At 47.7% G+C, this 19,323-nt stretch overlaps 1 protein-coding gene across 2 annotated transcripts in view; it reads right to left on the bottom strand.

Annotated features, from left to right (window-relative positions):
- Positions 1-2,055: 2,055 nt before the first annotated feature.
- LITAF (lipopolysaccharide induced TNF factor) overlaps positions 2,056-19,323 on the bottom strand; it is a 39,442-nt gene continuing 22,174 nt past the window's right edge. For both annotated transcript variants that reach the window (XM_003928735.4, XM_039477780.2), the window contains exons 2-4: positions 12,488-12,712; positions 8,701-8,857; positions 2,056-4,089 (exon numbers count right to left, since the gene is read on the bottom strand). In XM_003928735.4, coding sequence (XP_003928784.1) covers positions 3,981-4,089; positions 8,701-8,857; positions 12,488-12,707 — 486 coding nt within the window. In that variant the 5' untranslated portion in view covers positions 12,708-12,712 and the 3' untranslated portion in view covers positions 2,056-3,980. The remainder of the gene's footprint in view (positions 4,090-8,700; positions 8,858-12,487; positions 12,713-19,323) is intronic.

Raw genomic sequence — 19,323 nt, 5'->3', positions numbered from 1 at the left:
AGGCACTGGGACTTTTGACAAACCCATTGAATTGATTTTGCCCATTTGGGAAACCAGCCGGGATCACTTAAGGGACACTGACGTACTAAGAGCTTTAAGAATACGTAGATGCTGAGGCCAGGCACATTGGCTCACGCCTGTTATCCCAGCACTTTGCGAGGCCAAGGCAGGCAGATAACTTGAGGCCAGGAGTTTGAGAACTGCCTGGCCAACACGGTGAAACCATCTCTACTAAATATACAAAAATTAGCCAGGCGCAAAGGTGTGCCCCTGTAGTCCAAGCTACTCGGGAGGCTGAGACAGGAGAATCACCTGAGCCCTGGAGGCGGAGGTTGCAGTGAGCCAATTGTGCCACTGCACTCCAGCCTGGGCACAGAGACTCCATCACAAAAGAAAAAGGGGAGGGGGGAGGGGAGAGGGGAGGGAGGGAGGGAGGGGGGGAGGGGAGGGGAGGGGAGGGGAGGGGAGGGGAGGGGGGAAATTGGCAAGCCATCTTTTTAAAACTGCAGAGAGCAGTTATAAAGTGGTTATATGCACTAGACTCTATACTTGGTGGTGATTTATTTATATCATTTTAATCTAAGCTCCAGAATCTTATTTAAAATTCTTACATTAAAAAAGAAAAAAAAGCCGGGTGTGATGGTTCCTGCCTGTAGTGATCCCAGCACTTTGGGAGGCCGAGAGGGGCAGATCACCTGAGGTCAGGAGTTCAAGACCAGCCTGGTTAACACGGCAAAACCCTGTCTCTACTAAATATACAAAAATTAGCTGGGCACAGTGGCAGGTGCCTCTAATCCCAGCTACTTGGGAGGCTGAGGCAGGAGAATCCCTTGAACCCGGGAGGAGGTGATTGCAGTGAGCCGAGATCATGCCATTGCACTGTAGTCTGGGCAACACAGTAAGACTCCCTCTCCAACACAAAACAAAACAAACAAAAAAACTTCAAAACTACTCTTGATGTCTCTTTCACGGCCCTTGCTAGACCTACTTCCAATTCAATCATGTGCCTGCAAAAAACAGGCGACTCGTTGTAAACATTTGAGTCATACAGGGAGGAGAAAACCGAGGGACTGAAAGGCAAATCCGAATTCTGCAAGTAAAATTCTGTCTAGATTTACTCCTACCAGAAATCTTCAGTCCAGAAGGTCAGAAGAAGATTTTAGCATCCCAAACACAACAGGCTCTCACTAGCGAGAGAACTGAGGCCAAATGGTGTGAGGACATGAAGCCACGTTTATACACAGTTCAGTATCCAAGAGAAGTGGTCTCGTTAGCAACTGGGAGGCTGGTTGTCCCAGAGAAAACATTTTTATGGGTAATGCTGCGGTCAGCAAGGATCAGTCATGTGCCTACGTCTGGCTTCAATAGATGCAGTCGCTGAATAGTTTTGTTAGGACACAAACCAACACTTCTGAGAACGCCCCCTTGCCTAGATGGACACAGCAGAGTATAAGATACGCAGCCGCCTTTGGTATCAGATTGGTAAAATTCCTCTGCGGTCCAAGGAGGTACGTATAAAGCCCTTTCATTCATTGAATGTGAACCAGTGTTTCCAACACCCTCAAGTCCCCATCAGAAAGTGACAAAACAAAAAGGCCTTTTAATTTGCAAAAACATGTAAGTCCACACTTTGAACAATAAAATGGAATGTCCAACGCTTCGTACTCCAGGCATCTGATGTGGAAGTTCCGTGTAATACATGTTTTTACGATCCTGAAATAGGGCTCTTGTTTTGAAGACTTTGCATGTGTAATTAATAACAGCTTGAGATCCTGTGTATGCCACCATCTGAGCCAAACTGCTAAATATGCGTGGCCTCAAAACCACACAATCAAGATCTGGAAAGCAGCAATTTTTCAAGACTGTAATTTAGGGTTTAAATGACAATGTAAGCCCCACCAAGATGACAGCATTTCCCTGCACCTACTGAAATGAAGCCGTCTCATCAGGTAGCAGAGGAGGGGGAAGGCGGCATCCATATTCCTGACACGTTACAATACCCTCTTTTTAGCATCTCACAAAGCATGTTTTGTTCACAGAATGAATGAGGACAGCTCTCTTCTGTGCATTTTATTAAAACTTGAAAGCTATGGCTTGCCGCCATCAATGACGCCTATTGGGTTCCAACAGCCGCATGTCCAAATCTGACTCGTTAGCAAATCCGCCCAACTCAACGTCGGTCATCTTGACATGGCAGGATATTCAGCAAGTCTGAAGTTTTTCATCAGGAAGAATTTTTTAACATTACCGAGCAAATAAAGGCTCTTTGTAGCAACAGCTGGAAATGCAACATGAGAGCCCTTTCTACACACCCAAAGAAATCATAAATAGTTCACCGAGTGAACCAAAGACTTTATTTTTCAAAAGCAGGTAACACCAAAGGACTATGTGGTATGCATATTCATTGCAAAAATGATAATTACTGGAAATTTCCAAATATCACATAAAACAAGGGCGATCAACAGTTGCCATGATCATTTTCAACCAATATACAGATGTTCGTTGAAGATCTAGGTTTTATTTCTACATAGTAGTATTCACATGAGTTCCCTATGCTTAATTATTACCAAATCGGGGACTCGTGAAGGTCGAGCCCAGCTTTTTCTTGACTTCAAAGACAACACAGCAGCTGACCTAGAATTCTGGCTTGCTGCTTGAGTCCTAGAAATCAGGTCTTCTGATGTTTTACAACAAACCGTGTCTCTGAAAACTGAAATCAGACTTTAGATTCCTCTGAAAGAGTTCTGGTTCCCAAGGGTTCTGGCACCAGGGTACCCGGACATGCTCAAAACGTGTTTTCTCTTAGCTTTCAAAACCCATCACCAGGAACCCAAAAGGGACCCCACTTTCAGAGTTCCACGAGGAAGGTTTAAAAACCACCTTATCCCCAAGTAAAGGCAGAGGATGAAATTATCAATGTCTTTTTATGTATATATATATTTTTAAATGAGACTACATGGACAAATGGGGAAATGGCACCAATCAGGTGATTACAGAAAATGTTAATAAATCCTCCTCTTAAAATTACGTTTAGGCCAAGCACAGTAGCTCACGCCTGCAATCCCAGCACTCTGGAAGGCCAAGGCAAGAGGACTGCTTAAGCCCCGGAGTTTGAGACCAGCCTGGGCAACATAGTAAGACCCCATCTCTGTTGAAACAAAAAAAAGAAATTCTGCTCAAAAGTATTTCAGACCAAAAGAAGGTAATAAAAACTGTTCATATAATTATGAGAAAAAAATCCCTGCATGGAAAGGGTCTTGAAGGTCTGACACAGAGAAGCCCAGGGGGGCGGCGGGGACGGAGCAGTGATAAAAATCCAGCCCTATTTTTTTAGCATGCATTTATAACCTCGTGGATATGTCTGTGCTGGGTGTTAATAGCCCCTCTTCCTCGTACTTAAAAAAAAATTAAGAAATTAAAGTGAATCTGTGTGCTAATGAAGTCTGCAGTTACAGAGTCTAAAAGCCAAGCTTGTGAAGTCTATAAGGCAAGATCTCTGTCATCAGGGATGGGAAGAGATGAGTAAGATACTGGTAGGCACTAAAGGCTGCCTCAGCCAAGCTCCAGGCAGAACAGCCTCCAAAATAAGGCAATTGTGGTGTCTCAGTGTGAGACCGCTGCCAGAAAGGCCCACGGAGGCAGGAATAAGAGCCACTGATGGCAGATCACAGGAAGGGACTCAGATAGGGCAATAATCACAGTTAGATGGGAGGACTCTGGGTCACAGGGAGGCAGAACTGACACTTGGACTGACACTCAAGGGGAATGTCTTTGCAAGTCCTATGCACGACTCCAAGCAGCAATTTCTGGGGTTTGGAGGTTGGTTAGTTTTGCGACATTTTCCCCCCAAAGGAAGACATGAAGGTGGGCTCCCTGGAGAGATGAGACCACCAGGACAGAACCTCCACCAGGCGTGAAGCTGCATGAGTCGGGGGAAGGACTCCCGGCGGCCCCCGGCTCCCTCCACGTCTGGCTGAGTCCTACAAACGCTTGTAGGTGCCCAGGAGAACTCTGCAGTTGGGACAGTAATGGTCCACGTCCTGCAGGGCGTCCACACAGAAGGGGATAAAGCAGCAGCCTGCTACGCACCTGGGAGAAGAGAGAGAGAGACACGGGGAGCACGTTACTGACTACGGCTGGCTTCCGAAAACACGCGTTCACGTCCTTCTTTGTAAAAAGGGTCTTTGCCAGTATAATTAGGGATTTTGAGATGGGATCATCTTGGATTACCCTGGTGGACCACCAAAACTCGACCTTAGAAGAAGAGGACAGGACACAGACAGAGAGAGAGAGAGAGAGAGAGAGAAAGAGAGAGAGCAGAAGGGGATGTTAAAAAAAGAGGCAGAGATTAGAGTGATGAGGCCACAAGCCAAGGAACACCTGGACATACCAGAAGCTGGAAGAGGCAAAAAAAACAGTTACCCCCTGGAGCCTTAGGAGGGAGGGTGGTCTCGGTGACATTTTGATTTTGGAGTGTTTTGTGGTGTTTTTTTTTTTTGAGACAGAGTCTCGTTCTGTCACCCAGACTGGAGTATGGTGACACAATCTAGGCTCACTACAATCTCTGCCTCCTGGGTTCAAGCGATCCTCCTGCCTTAGCCTCCTGAGTAGCTGGGATTGCAGATGCACACCACCAAGCCTGGCTCGTTTTTGTATTTTTAGTAGAGACAAGGTTTTACCAGGTTGGCCAGGCTAGTCTCAAACTCCTGACCACAAGTGATCTACCAGCCTTGACCTCCCAAAGTGCTGGGATTACAGGCATGAGCCACCGCACCCGGCCCCTGCTGACATTTTGATTTTACACCTCCGGCCTCCAGAATTATGAGACTCAACGGCTGCTGTTTTATAAACACTAGGTGTGAGGTAATTTGTGATAGCAGCTCTAGGAAATTAGCACGCCAGCCACTGCCAAGGCGCCTCCCACAGACAGAGCCCCTCTGGGCATTATTTCAAATCCTGGGTCATTTGGGAATCTTTCAAAGTCTTAGACGGGCTTGGTGCACTTTTTTTTTTTACAAAAGGACAGATAGTATATCTTTTTGTCTTTTTGTTGCTGGTTTTTGTTTGTTTTTGCAGAGATGGGGGTCTCGCTATGTTGCGCAGGCTGGTCTTGAACCGCTGGCCTCAAGTGATACTTCCACCTCTGCCTCCTTAAGTGTAGGATTAACAGGTAGAAGCCACCACACGCCCCGAAACATACTTTGTCTTGATGTTGCCACTACTCAATTCTTCCCTTGTAATGAGAAGGCAGTCACAGAGAATCCAAAAACCAACAGGCAAGGCTGTGTCCCCGTAAAACGTAAAACAGGCACCTGGCTCCCGGGCCGTTTTGCCAACCCCCGTCTTTCTAATCTCTTTTCCATATGGACAGGCTGCTGCTTACAGCAACCAAACAGAATCCCCCAAATAAGGCCTCTTAACCTACATGATCCGCCATTGGCACACACAGGCAGGAATTTCATACAGCCTGACAAGCAGTGCTGGCCAAAAACGTAGTTAAAACTCAACCTTTTATAGGAAGACGTTGCTTTACATAAAGCAGAATTTAGAAATATTCTCATGAGGAAACTATCTAATGAAAGAAACTTCCTTCTATTGCCCAAACTTTCCAGAGCTCACACGAGCGTGGGCAGCCAGTCCGCTCAGTGGGAATCCTCATCTGTGGCTTACAGGTGCCGGCACAGTTCCAGGCGGCACACACACCTTTATCCTCAGCAGCCCCCGAGGCGGGCGTTATTAACCGCCCCCCCCCCTACCACCTGCCATCTACAGATGAGGAAACCGAAGCACAGAGAGGTAAAGTCCCTTGCCTACGGCCACACAGCAAGTGAGAGGCAGGATTTGAACCCACTGTACCATGTTTAAGGAAGGAACAAAGGGATGGAAAGAAACCCTGCCTCAATTTCTAAAGCCAGATGGGCAGAGGCTAAAACTCAATGTAAGTTTCTATTCTTCAATAATCCCAGCATTTTGGGAGGTCAAGGCAGGAGGATTGCTTGAGTCCAGGAGTTCAAGACCAGTCTGGGCAACATAGTAAGACCCCCCACCTCCACACATGAAAAATTTAAAAATTAGCTGGGAATGGTGGCACACACCTGTGGTCCCAGCTACTCAGGAGGTCAGGCTGCAGTGAGCTATGATCCCACCGCCACACTCCCACTTGGGCAACAGAGCAAGACTCAGTCTGAAACAAAACAAAACTAGTAAATTTTTCTCTTTTTGATGGAGTCTCACTCTTGTTGCCCAGGCTGGAGTGCAATGGCACGATCTCGGCTCACTGCAACCTCCACCTCCCGGGTTCAAGTGATTCTCCTGCCTCAGCCTCCCAAGTAGGTGAGCTTACAGGTGCCCGCCACCACACCCAGCTAATTTTTTATATTTTTAGTAGAGATGGGGTTTCACTATGTTGGTCAGGCTGGTCTCGAACTCCTGACCTCAGGCGATGAACCCGCCTTGGCCTCCCAAAGTGCTGAGATTACAGGCGTGAGCCATGGAGCCGGGCCAAACAAGTTTCAATTCCTTCTTTCTCTGATTTCAAAGATAAGAATTAGTTTTCATACAAATATCCAGAGGCAATGGACTTTCTTTTTTTAGAATTTTCTGCCCACAGAATGAAAACAGCAACTAGCAGCAGAGTCCTCTGGGCAAGAGAGGGAATCAGGTGCCCAGAAAGCTGTTTCGTCTCCTTCCTTCTTTATGAAGTAAGTATATGATCTCAAGGAAGTTAACTAAACTCTCCAGGACTCTAAGCCTCTTTTTGAAATTAGGAAGAGAAATATTGTTCCTTCTCAGCCTCAAGTCACCAAAGGGCAATGTGGACGAACATGCCGCTTGCGTGAGGCTCCTGAAACTCACAATCATTTCCTTCAAGGAAAAGAACAGAGCCCGCTGGGGTTTTCTGAGTGGCTCACGTGGCCAGGAATAAGGAAGCTACTTGTACCTGCTTTGTGGGAAACAAAAAATTAATTGTGTTTCTCAGATTCTTCTCCCAGAACAGAAACTATTATCTCTTTAAACATAATACGCTTGGTGCCGACATAACTATTTACGTAATTCCCCTGCATGGGCAATGGGAAAAATAACTTCGGGTCATAAAAGGATAAGAAGTTCTGAAGTAATTTCTATGAAGAATTTTAACGTACAGATTGTTTAAAGCTTCTCTCAGGCTCAGACAAACATTATTATTTAGGTCATGAAATTCTAGAAGAAAAAGGAATCCCTCAGGGCACTGCCCTATACACAGCTGCAAGCAGCTGCGAAGCTTATCCCTACATGCAGGGAGTGGTGTCAGCAGATAAGCAAGAAGAAATGACCGGATGAACCATTTCTGGGGGCTGATATGCTTAAGAGCAGTGGAGATGACTTGGCCTCCCAGGGGACATTTTTGGTCAGTTTAACACTGGGGAGCGCAGTGCTTCTGGCATCAGGCAGGTGGGGGCCAGGGATGCCGTTCAATATCCTACAATGCACAGGATGGCCCTTACAACAAAGAAATGCCTTGGTCCAGGCGTAGTGGCTCACGCCTGTAATTCCAGCACTTTGGGAGGCCGAGATGGGTGGATCACCTGAGGGTCAGAAGTTCGAGACCAGCCTGGCCAACATGGTGAGACCCCATCTAAAAATACAAAAAAAATTAGCCGGGCATGGTGGTACATACCTGTAATCCCAGCTACTCGGGATGCTGAGGCAAGAGAATCACTTGAGCCCGGGAGGCAGAGGTTGCAGTGAGCCTAGATTGTGCCACCTCACTCCAGCCTGGGCAACAAAGTGAGACTCTGTCTCAAAAAAAAAAAAAAAATGTCTTGGGCCAACCACAGTGGCTCACACCTGCAATCCCAGCACTTTGGGAGGCCAAGGCGGGCAGATTACCTGAGGTCAGGAGTCCTCACCAGCCTGCCCAATGTGGTGAAATCCCACCTCTACTAAAACTACAAAACATAGGCATGGTGCATGGTTGTGCACACCTATAATCCCAGGTACACAGGAGGCGGAGACAGGAGAACCGTTTGAACCTGGGCAGTGGAAGCTGCAGTGAGCAGAGATCACGCCACTGCACTCTAGCTGAGCAACAAATTCAGACTCTATCTCAGAAAAAAAAAAAAAAAGGCTGGGCGCTGTGGCTCACGCCTGTAATCCCAAGGCTTTGGGAGGCCAAGGTGAGCAGATCACTTGAGGTCAGGAGTTTGAGACCAGCCTGACCAACATGACGAAACCCTGTCTTTACTAAATACAAAAACTGGCCAGCCACGGTGACGGGCGCCTGGAGTCCCAGCTACTCGGGAGGTTGAGACAGGACACTCGCTGGAACCTGGGAGGTGGAACTTGCAGTGAGCCGAGATCATACCACTGCACTCCAGCCTGGGTGACAGAGCGAGACTCCTTTGGAAAGGGAAAGGGAAAGAAAAGGAAAGGAAGAAAGGAAAGAAAGAGAGAAAGAAAGAGAAAAAAAGAGAAGAAAAAAAGAGCAAGGAAGAAAGGGAGAAAGAAGAAAAGGAAAGAAAGAGAGAGAGAGAAGAAAGAAAGAATGAATGAAAGAAAAAGGAAGGACGGAAGGAAGGAAGAAAAAGCGGGAGAGAAAGAAAGGGAACGAACGAACCGTCTGGCACAATGTCACTATGGTCCAGTTGAGAACCACCCCTGCTCCCCACCACCGCCCGCAGCACCTAGAGAGAAGGGCAGCCACACAGGAGGCAGACTCACCCCAGCAGGCACAGGCTCCCGCACGACAGCCAGGTCAGGGCACCGGCGTTATAGGACAGCTGACTCACGATCATCTTGTTGCAGGAAGGACAGCACATCTGGACTGGGCGGTCCGCAAAGGAGATGGGCTGCTGCACATAGACGGTCTGCACGGCAACTGATGGGAAGGGACAGGGACAAACACAGGCTGCTCAGGAAACGAGGCCACCGCATTCGCTACAGAACGGAGGGGAACGCAGGGACGCCAGCAAATATTCTATCTGTACATCCGTGTTCATAGCATGTCTTCACTTCGCTATCTAGGAGAGCCAAAAGGGGAAGGAACTCAAGTGTCCGCTGACGGACGAATGAATTAACACGTCGGGGTTTATCCATCCACCGACTATGATTCAGCCTCATACAAGGCGGGCCGGGCGCGGGGGGTTCACATCTATAATCCCAATATTTTGGGATAGCAAGGTGAAGGATTGCTTGAGACCAGGAGCTCGAGATCAGCCTAGGCAACATGACAAGACCGCAACTCCACAAAAAACTATAAAAATCAGCCAGGCAGAGTGATGCATGCCTGGAGTCCCAGCTACTCAGGAGGCTGAGGTGAGAGGATCACCTGAGTCTGAGAGGTTGAGGCTGCAGTGAGTCGTGATAGCGCCACTGCACTCCAGTCTGGGCAACAGAGCGAGACTTGGTCTCAAAAATAAATAAATAAATAAATTTTAACCAGTCTCACACTGTGTCTAGCAGCTCCTGAGAAACAATCCACTCTTTTTACACAAATCCTTTGATAATCTCTGGCACCCAATGATAAAGGGAGAGTTTACCATGCCGGGAAATGCAGGCCAACTCTGTAAAACAATACGCTCGTGAACTGTGTTGATATAAGAAATGAAATATGAAATAATGCTAGAAGAAACAGCTAAGTGAGAACATGTGTGGACATTCACATGAACCAGAAGAGAATCCAGGCCGGGCACGGTGGCTCACATCTGTAATCCCAACACTTTGGGAGGTTGAGGGGGGTGGGTGACCTGAGGTCAGGAGTTCAAGACCAGCCTGACCTACATGGTGAAACCCCGTCTCTACTAAAAAGACAAAAATTAGCCGGGCATGGTGGCACATGCCTGTAGTCACAGCTACTCGGGAGGCTAAGGCTGGAGAATCACATGAACCCAGGAGGCAAAGGTTGCGATGAGCTGAGATCATGTCACCAGACTCCAGCCTGGGCAACAGAGTGAGACTCTGTCTCAAAAAAATAAATAAATAAAATAAAATAAAGGAAGAGAATCCAGGGTGATGAAAATCATCAAGCACTTTAGTTGTTAACGCTCATATTTTTGTCAAAGTGACTTCCTTCTGTTCCTTTTTACATTGTTAGAATGCCATTTATATAACCAATGGAAATGACTGCCTAGGGTTAACTAAACTTAGAAATACTCATAGAGGGCCGGGCGCGGTGGCTCAAGCCTGTAATCCCAGCACTTTGGGAGGCCGAGGTGGGTGGATCACGAGGTCAAGAGATCGGGACCATCCTGGTAACATGGTGGAAACCCCGTCTCTACTAAAAATACAAAAAATTAGCTGGGCATGGTGGTGCGTGCCTGTAATCCCAGCTACTCAGGAGGCTGAGGCAGGAGAATTGCCTGAACCCAGGAGGCGGAGGTTGCAGTGAGCCGAGATCGCGCCATTGCACTCCAGCCTGGGCAACAAGAGCGAAACTCCGTCTCAAAAAAAAAAAAAAAAAAAAAAAAAATACTCATAGAGAGACCCTCCTTCCAGAAAAGTAGTACTGAATCATACTTTAGCATTTAATGTTAATTAAAAAAAAAATGTTTAGGGTCAGGGTCTTTTTCTATCTCCCAGGCTAGAGTGCAGGGGTACAATAATAGCTCATTGCAGCCTCAACCTCTTGGCCTCAAGCAATCCTCCCACCTCAGCCTCCCAAGTAGCTGGGACTATAGGTGCAAGCCATCACACTCAGCTAATTTTATTTTCATAGAGACAAGGTCTCACTATGTCACTCAGGCTAGTGATAAAGGGTGATAAAAGGTGATAAAGAGTGTCACCCTGGTGACACTCAGGCTTGAACTCCTGGCCTCAGGTGATCCTCCTGCCTCAGCCTCCTCAGTAGCTGGGATTACAGGCATAAGCCACTACGCCCAGTTCACACATTTTATTAAGTGTTTTTGGGGTTCAAGAATAAGTTACTTGGGCCAGGCTCAGTGGCTCACATGATAGGATTATCAACTTTGGGAGGCCAAGCGTGGTGGGAAGATCGTTTGAGCTTAGGAGTTAAAGATCAACCTGGTAACATAGTGAGGCCCCGTTCCTACAAAAATTTTAACAATTAGCCAGGTGTGGTGGTGTGTGCCTGTAGTCTCAGCTATTCCACAGACTGAGGTGGGAGGATCACTTGAGCCCAGGAGATCCAGGCTGTGGCGAGCCATGATTGCATCACTGCACTCCAGCCCGGGCAACACAGTGGGACTCTTTATTTCAAAAAAAAAAAAAAAAAAAAGAAAAGAATAAGTTATTTATTGATCACAGCATGGTCTAAGAATGTAAAGTCATTATCTCATCCTCTTCCAGCTCAAGGGGTCCTATAACTTGAGCACAACAGTAAGAGTTCACTTTTATCGAATGAGTACTCTGCATTTGGCACACAACTTGTGTTAACAACCCACTGATAGCGGTAAATAGGTACTCAATGAAGCCTATTTTACAAATGGGGAAGCTGAGGCACAAGAGGTTAGGTGAACCCAGGCAGTCTGATTCACGGGCCCCCTCTGAGCTAAAGATTCCTCCCAAAACTGCTCGTGATACTGAAGCAGCGACATACCGGGGAACACTTGGGCGGAAGGAAGCATCAAAGGACAGTCGCTCAAAAGCAAAAGAGCAACTCGAACTGAGCGTGAGCTGGCATGAAAACACAGTCACACATCGTTCAGGACACTTTCTTCTCCCTGTTCCTACCTTGGCCCTGGCCTGGGGGCAGAGGTTCTGCATCAGACCTCAGCAGGAAGGGTGGGGGCCCCTAAGACACAAACTCCCATTCTCAGGAGGAAGTTGGTTGTGCCTTGAGACACGCCGAATGATTCGCAGGCGGTGATGATGGCGTTATAGTGAACCCAAGATTCTCTTCCAGGAATCAGTATGTCAGTACGTCCAGCTCTCTTACTCCTTAAATCTCTATTTTCAAGTTAACTTTCTCGTCATTCCAGTGAACAGCCTTCTCCACTGGTTCATCAGTAGTTCACATCTGTACCCACCCCCCATCCTGACTCATCCATGCCCATAACCCGTCCTTCCCGCCCGAACACCCACCCTGCCAGTCCAGCTCGGACCCCTGTCCAATGGGGATTAGTCTAGTTCGTGCAGTCTAACCCTAGCCAGTAGGGGACGACAAGGCAGTAGGGATGACCCCCGTCAGGTCTAAGTACCCCGCCCCTGCTTGTCCAAGCGGTGGCCACCACTGCTCCGTCCGTTCGCCCACTTCTATATAAGTAAACTACCTTGCCGAGAGGACGTATCTTCGAGGGCTATTTCTTTTTCGGCCTCGAAATTTTACTTATAACAGTGGAAGAGATTCCTAAACCGTATTTTGTCATGGAAAAGCCATGAGCCTCACCAACATGGAACCTAAAAGACTATTTGTGAGATTTCAAGGTATAGGGGGGAAACTGGAACGTGATGGCACTTCACTTGGACGGTGGCAGAGTCCCTTCGGTCACTCTCCTGAGTCTCAGGGTGGACAACCCAGGAATGGTAAGGGGGCCTAGGAGGCCACACGTACTTGGATTGTTACTGGGGACGGGCACCGGCTGGGTGTAATACGAAGGAGGGCTCATGCCTTTCCCATCAGGCCCTGCCACAAGCCCCGTGGCTGGCCCAGGCATGGGAGCCGGAGGCGTGGGGTAGTAACTGTGGACAGCCACCGTCTCTTCGTAGGATGGAGGTGCGGATGGTACCATGGAAGGCCCAGTGGCCGCCTGGTAAGGTCCTGGAACCGACATTTTACCTGAAACAGAAACGGAACATACCAGATAAGAAATTCAATTCATCTCGGCCTCCCTCTCTTTCTCACCCAAGTCTTCCATTTTCTTTCTGGCAAGCAGAAAATCTGAGAGAATGACTTCTATCCAGCTTTGTCCAAAAGCCAGGAAGGGGGTTCATGTCCCTTCAAGACCTCAGAATTCTTATCTTAAGGGATTCCCTAAATAAAAATCAAAAAGTCAACAATTACTACCAAAAATCACCAAAACCTAGAAAATCTCAAGTGGAAACATCAACCAAATACGGGCAGTTTCTTCTTCACATCTTAAACCATTACCGATGACCTGTCTATCTTCCGTAGCTGGTGTTGCTGTCTGTTTTTAAAACCACTGTGGTTTTCACTGTTTCGGGTAACAGAAAAGACAAAGGCATTCCAAAACAACCACAAACTACCGCAAACAGCAAAGGGGCCAGATGCCACATGTACATTGTATGACGCTATTGAAATAAAGGCCAGAAATAGGCAAAATGAGTCCATGGGACACTTGCTCTTGCGACAGAAAGAAGAATCTGGCATGGGGGGGTCTTGGGGAGGGGCAGGTCCTGTGCCTTTTTCATCTGGGGGCTGGTTACAGAGGTATGCTCAGTCTGTAAAATTCTGAGTTGGTCAATTAGATGTATATCCCTTTTTGTACATATGTTAGAGTCTTGCTTTTTGTTTTATTTTTTTTGAGACAGGATCTCACTCTGTTGCCCAGGCTAGAGTGCAGTGGTACGATCTTGGCTCACTGCGGCCTCCACCACCTGGACTCGGTGATCTCTCTGCCCCAGCCTCCCAGATAGCTGGGATTACAGGCATGCAGCACCACGCCCGGCTAATATTTTAATTTTTTTTCTAGAGACAGGGGTAGGTCTCCTTTTGTTATCCAGGCTGGTCTTGAACTCCTGGGCACAAGTGATCCTCCCGCCTTGGCCTCCCAATGTGCTGGGATTTAAGGTGTGAGCCACCTTGCCCAGCCTGTGTATTACAGCTTTTTAAGAAGGAAATACACATAGACTCCAGTTCCCATCTTGAAAAATAAGCACCACAGCAGCCAGGCACACATTTTCTTTTGTGAGGGCAAAGAAAGGATTTCCCTCCTGCCCTGGCAGGCCTGCTGCTTGCCTAGAATTTCACCCTGCACCCAGAGTGTGCTTCTGTCTGACGTTCCATGTCCCAGCAGCCACGGGGCAGCTGGAGGCAGACACAGTGCTGTTCTTTGTGTGTGGCTGTTTTTCTAACTGGGCAGGTTTCAGGCTGCCTTAGCAGAGCCATTCAAACCTGTCTCGGGAGAAATGGGAAACCAGGCTCCAGGGCAGCGAGCCACAGCCCAGGGCTCGGACAGGCCACCCACCTCTCCCCTCTCCCCACACTGTCTGCCTCGTTTTCTAGAACTCGTGGGAAGCCGAGGTAGCAAGTAATCCCACTGCAGGGAGAAGCGGAGAGGCTTTCTCGGAAGCCCTGCCTCTAAACCAAGCCCCAAAGAGGAGACCTCTGGCAGAACCAAAGGAAGGGCATTCACCCCAAAGTGGAAACAGTGACCAGGTGCAGTGGCTCACACCTATAATCGCAGCACTTTGCAGGGCCGAGGTGGGAAGATAGCCTGAGCTCAGGATCTCAAGACTAGTCTGCGCAACATGGCAAGACCCCCATCTCTAAAATAAAAGGATTGGGTGCAGTGGCTCATGCCTGTAATCTCAGTACTTTGGAAGGGCGAGACAGGACAATCACTTGAGTCCAGGAGTTTAAGACCAGCCTGGGCAATACAGTGAGACCCTGTCTCTACAACAAATCAAAAAATTAGCCAGGTATAGTGGCACACACCTGTAATCCCAGCTCTTAGGAGGCTGAGGCAGGAGGATTGCTTAGTCCTGGGAGGTTGAGGCTGCAGTGAGCAGTGATCACGCCAATACACTCCAGCCTGGGCAACAGAGTGAGACTCTGTCTCAAAAACAAACAAAAGGCCGGGCACGGTGGCTCATGCCTGTAATCCCAGCACTTTGGGAGGCCGAGGCGGGTGGATCACAAGGTCAAGAGATTGAGACCATCCTGGTCAACATGGTGAAACCCCGTCTCTACTAAAAATACAAAAATTAGCTGGGCATGGTGGCGCGTGCCTGTAGTCCCAGCTACTCAGGAGGCTGAGGCAGGAGAATTGCCTGAACCCAGGAGGCGGAGGTTGCGGTGAGCCAAGATCGCGCCATTGCACTCCAGCCTGGGCAACAAGAGCGAAACTCCGTCTCAAAAACAAACCAACAAAAAACAAACAAACAAAAAACCAAAATTAGCCAGGTGTAGTGGGGAGTGAACATGATAAAAGGAAAGTCAGTAAGTAAAGATGGGTTGGGGCGGTGTTTTAGAAAATTTGGAAAGTCCCTTGGAAAACGCGTGTTGAAGACTTCGTTCTATCAGAGAGCTGTACAACAAAACCTTCTGTGATGACGGAAATGGTCTGTATCTGCTGCCCAATACAGCAGCCCCAGTCACGGAGGAAGGTTGGGTGCTTAAAATGTATCTTGCGGCCAGGCACAGGGGCTCGTGACTATAATCCCAACACTTTGGGAGGTCAAGGCCTCCTGGGAGTTGGATCTCTTGAGGCCAGAAGTTCAAGACCAGCCTAGACAACATAGTGAGACCCTGCCTCTACAATATTTTTTAAATGAAAAGAATTAGCCAGGCATGGTGGTGCACCCTGGTGTTGCCAGCTACCCAAGAGGATGAGGTAGGAGGCCCACTTGAGTCTAGGAGGTGGTGGCTAGTGAGCCATGATCATGTCACCGCACCCTAGCCTGGACGACAGAGCAACACTCGATCTCTAAAAGAAAACAAAAAAAATTAGCCAGTGTGAGTGAGGAACTGAACTTTTTTTTCTTAGCTTTTTTCATCTATTTGCCAATGAATTTTTACTTGTATTTAACTTTAAGCAATTTAAATGTTAAAAACTAACAATTCAATTATTGGGAAGTGTTTATATAAGTCTGGGACAAGCTGGGTAGATGAATCTACTTTTTCAATAGTAAATTTGATGAACACTGATTAGACCAGAATGTTTTTGATGAAAATTTAGCATTCAATTTGGGATAGAATGTCAATGTAAAATATACCCTGGGTTTCAAAACCTAGTAGGAAAAAACGAATGTCAAATATCTCATTAATAATTTCTTTTTTCTTTTCTTTTTCTTTTTTTTTTTTTGAGACAGAGTTTCACTCTTGTTACCCAGGCTGGAATGCAATGGCATGATCTCAGCTCACCGCAACCTCCGCCTCCTGGGTTCAAGCGATTCTCCTGCCTCAGCTTCCCAACTAGCTGGAATTATAGGCATGCATCACTACACCCAGCTAATTTTGTATTTTTAGTAGACGTTTCTCCATGTTGGTCGAGCTGGTCTTAAACTCCCAACCTCAGGTGATCCACCTACCTCAGCCTCCCAAATTGCCAGGATTACAAGTACGAGCCACTGAGCCTGGCCAATAATTTCTTATATTGATATATTAAAATGATCACAGCTTAAATATATGGAGTTAAGTAAAATGTATTGTTAATTTCATCTGTTACTTTGTATTTTTTAATATGTAGTTACTAGGCCAGGCATGGTGGCTCACATCTATCATCTCAGGAATTTGGGAGGCTGAGGCAGGTGGATGGCATGAGCCCAGGAGTTTAGATCAGCCTGGGCAACATAGGAAGACGCCGTCTCTACAAAAAAAAAAAAAATTAAAAATTAGCCAGACATGGTGGTGTACCCCCGTGGTCACAGCTACTTGGGAGACTGAGGTGGAAGAATCACTTAAGCCCAGGAGTTCAAGTGAGCTGTGACTGTGCCACTGCACTCCAGCCTGGGTGAGACTCTGTCTCAATAAAATAAAATAAACAAAATAAAAAAGAGGCCAGACACGATGGCTCACACCTATAATCCCAGCACTTTGGGAGGCCGAGGTGCGTGGATCACCTGAGGTCAGGAGTTCAAGAGCAGCCCGGCCAACATGGTGAAACCCTGTCTCTACTAAAAATACAAAAATTAGCCGGACATGGTAGTGGGCACCTGTAATCCCAGCTACTCAGGGGACTGAGGCAAAAGAATCCCTTGAACCTGGAAGCCAGAGGTTGCAGTGAGCTGAGATCCCACCACTCCACTCCAGCCTGGGCAACAGAGTGAGACTGTGTCTCAAAAATAAATTAAACCATGGCAACTAGGTGCAGTGGCTCATTCCTGTAATCCCAGCACTTTGAGAGGCTGAGGCGGGTAGATCATTTGAGGTCAGGAGTTCCAGACCAACCTGGCCAACATGGCGAAACCCCATCTCTACTAAAAATATAAAAATTAGCTGGGTGTGGTGGTGAGCACCTGTAATCTCAGCTACAAGTTCCAGTGATTCTCCTGCCTCAGGCACCTGTAATCCCAGGAGCTTCAGCCAGGAGAATCACTTGAACCTGGGAGGCAAAGGCTGCCGTGAGCCAAGATCATGCCACTGCACTCCAGCCTGGGGCACAGAGTGAGACCCCATCTCAAAAAAGAAAAAAAGCGGCTACTAAAAAATTTTAAATAACCTAACGAAGCTTGCTTTCTGCCCCTAATACACAGCAAAGCTATGAGCCATGGGAGTCACAGAAGGTTATAGAGAAGGGGAAACGGCCAACCTCAGAAAAGACCGATGAGACAGAAGGTCTGTAAGAGGAGCACGAAGCAAAGCAGAGAAGGCCACGGGAGCAGGAGGGCAGAGGGGGTTGTAATGAGATCGCAGGAGGCATCTGTGAAAACAGGCTCGGTTTAACACCGGGACTGACGTCAGGTGTAAAGTGGTTTGAGGCGTTGTGGCCAGTTTCCTCCGACATATAGGAACAGAAATGCAGAAGTCCCAGCTCGCCTCTGAGGTCAGCTGACATCCCTCCCAGATGGCCCCAGGAAGCCCCGACAGCTGCTTCTGGCCTTGTCAAAACTTCCAGCAAAGGGAACGACATGGCACCTTGGGGCTCTGGAGGGACCTCCATCCAGGTTGAACATTGAGGACTCGCCATCACAGCCCCAGACTGACCTCCACGATTTATGACGAAGACTGACATAGAAACTTACAGTACTAGAAAATGCCAGTGTGTACAGAAATCCTCAAGCAGAATGGTTGGTCGTGATTGCGGAGGAAATGCTTTGAGGGAAAACAAGGCCTGGGGCATCCTAAACCTCCAAGAGGCAGAGACTGAACTGAGCAGCAGCGCAGTTCCTGCAAAACCACAGCCTCTCCTCCCAAAGCAAGGAAGTGGCATTTTTCAAGAGTCAACATACAGGTGTGGGGGATGGGAGGACGGGAGGTTTCTTTTGATGACCTTTAAAGGACCGGTGGGGCCCAGTTTCTGGAAATTCAGACCGTGCCCCCTCCTCTCCCCCTTTATTGAGACTGTCTTTCATGTGGTCACATCTGATCTGGGACTTCGAGACACTACCATTTTTGAGCATTGCTTTGAGATCAAACAGCCACACAAACACATTTATAATTCTGAAAAGAACAAGAGCAACAGGCCAGAATAGTAAAAAAAGACTCAAAACCGCTGGAAGCTTGCTTTCTTCTTCTTCTCCTTTTTTTTTTTTTTTTTTTTTTTTTTTTTTTTTTTTTTTTTTTTGGTGAGAAGTAGTTTTGCTCGTTACCCAGGCTGGAGTGCAATGGCGCGATCTCGGCTCACCGCAACCTCCGCCTCCTGGGTTCAAGCAATTCTCCTGCCTCAGCCTCCTGAGTAGCTGGGATTACAGGCATGCGCCACCACGTCCGGCTAATGGGTTTCACCATGTTGGCCAGGATGGTCCGATCTCTTGACCTCGTGATCCACCCGCCTTGGCGTCCCAAAGTGCTGGGATCACCCACCCGTCCAACCGCTGGAAGCTTTCTAAATAAATTCCATTAAGTCTTCCTTCCCTCAGGCCCCAAGGCCAGGAAATGCCACTATACTTAGTGCCATTTTGTTTTCATGTTTTGCACCTTCATTTCAATTTGGCTTATCTCCTGGGATAAGAGGCCCACCCACCAGCCATCCCCCTCCTCATCACCCCCCACTCCCTCCTCATCACCCACCCCAGCTATGAAACTCTTAGGAACAGCAACTAGTCCCCCTCACCCTAAACTCACACACACATTCTCCACAGTGTCTTTTTTTTTTTTTTTTTTTTTTAAAGGCTGGGCACAGTGGCTCACACCTGTAATCCCAGCACTTTGGGAGGCCGAAGCAGGCAAATCACAAAGTCAGAAGTTCAAGACCAGCCTAACCAAATTGGTGAAACCTCGTCTCTACTAAAAATGTAAAAATTAGCCGGACGTGGTGGCACATGCCTGTAATCCCAGCTACTCAGGAGGCTGAGGCAGGAGAATCACTTGAACCTGGGAGGCAGAAGTTGTAGTGAGCTGAAATCTCGCCATTGCACTCCAGCCTGGGCAACAGAGGGAGATCCTGTCTCAAAAATAAAATAAGAAAAGAAAAAAGAAAGAAACAGGGTCTTGCTCTGCCGCACCAGCTGGAGAACAGTGGCGTGATCATAGCTCACCACAGCCTAGAACTCGTAGATTCAAACAATCCTCCGGTCTCAGCCTCTGAAGTAGCTGGAACTACAGGT

This window comes from Saimiri boliviensis, chromosome 12 (genome assembly GCF_048565385.1).
Source record: "Saimiri boliviensis isolate mSaiBol1 chromosome 12, mSaiBol1.pri, whole genome shotgun sequence".
Classification (NCBI taxonomy): domain Eukaryota; kingdom Metazoa; phylum Chordata; class Mammalia; order Primates; family Cebidae; genus Saimiri; species Saimiri boliviensis.
Note: the sequence above shows the minus strand (reverse complement) of the source record. Positions and strands in the feature narration are given on the sequence as shown.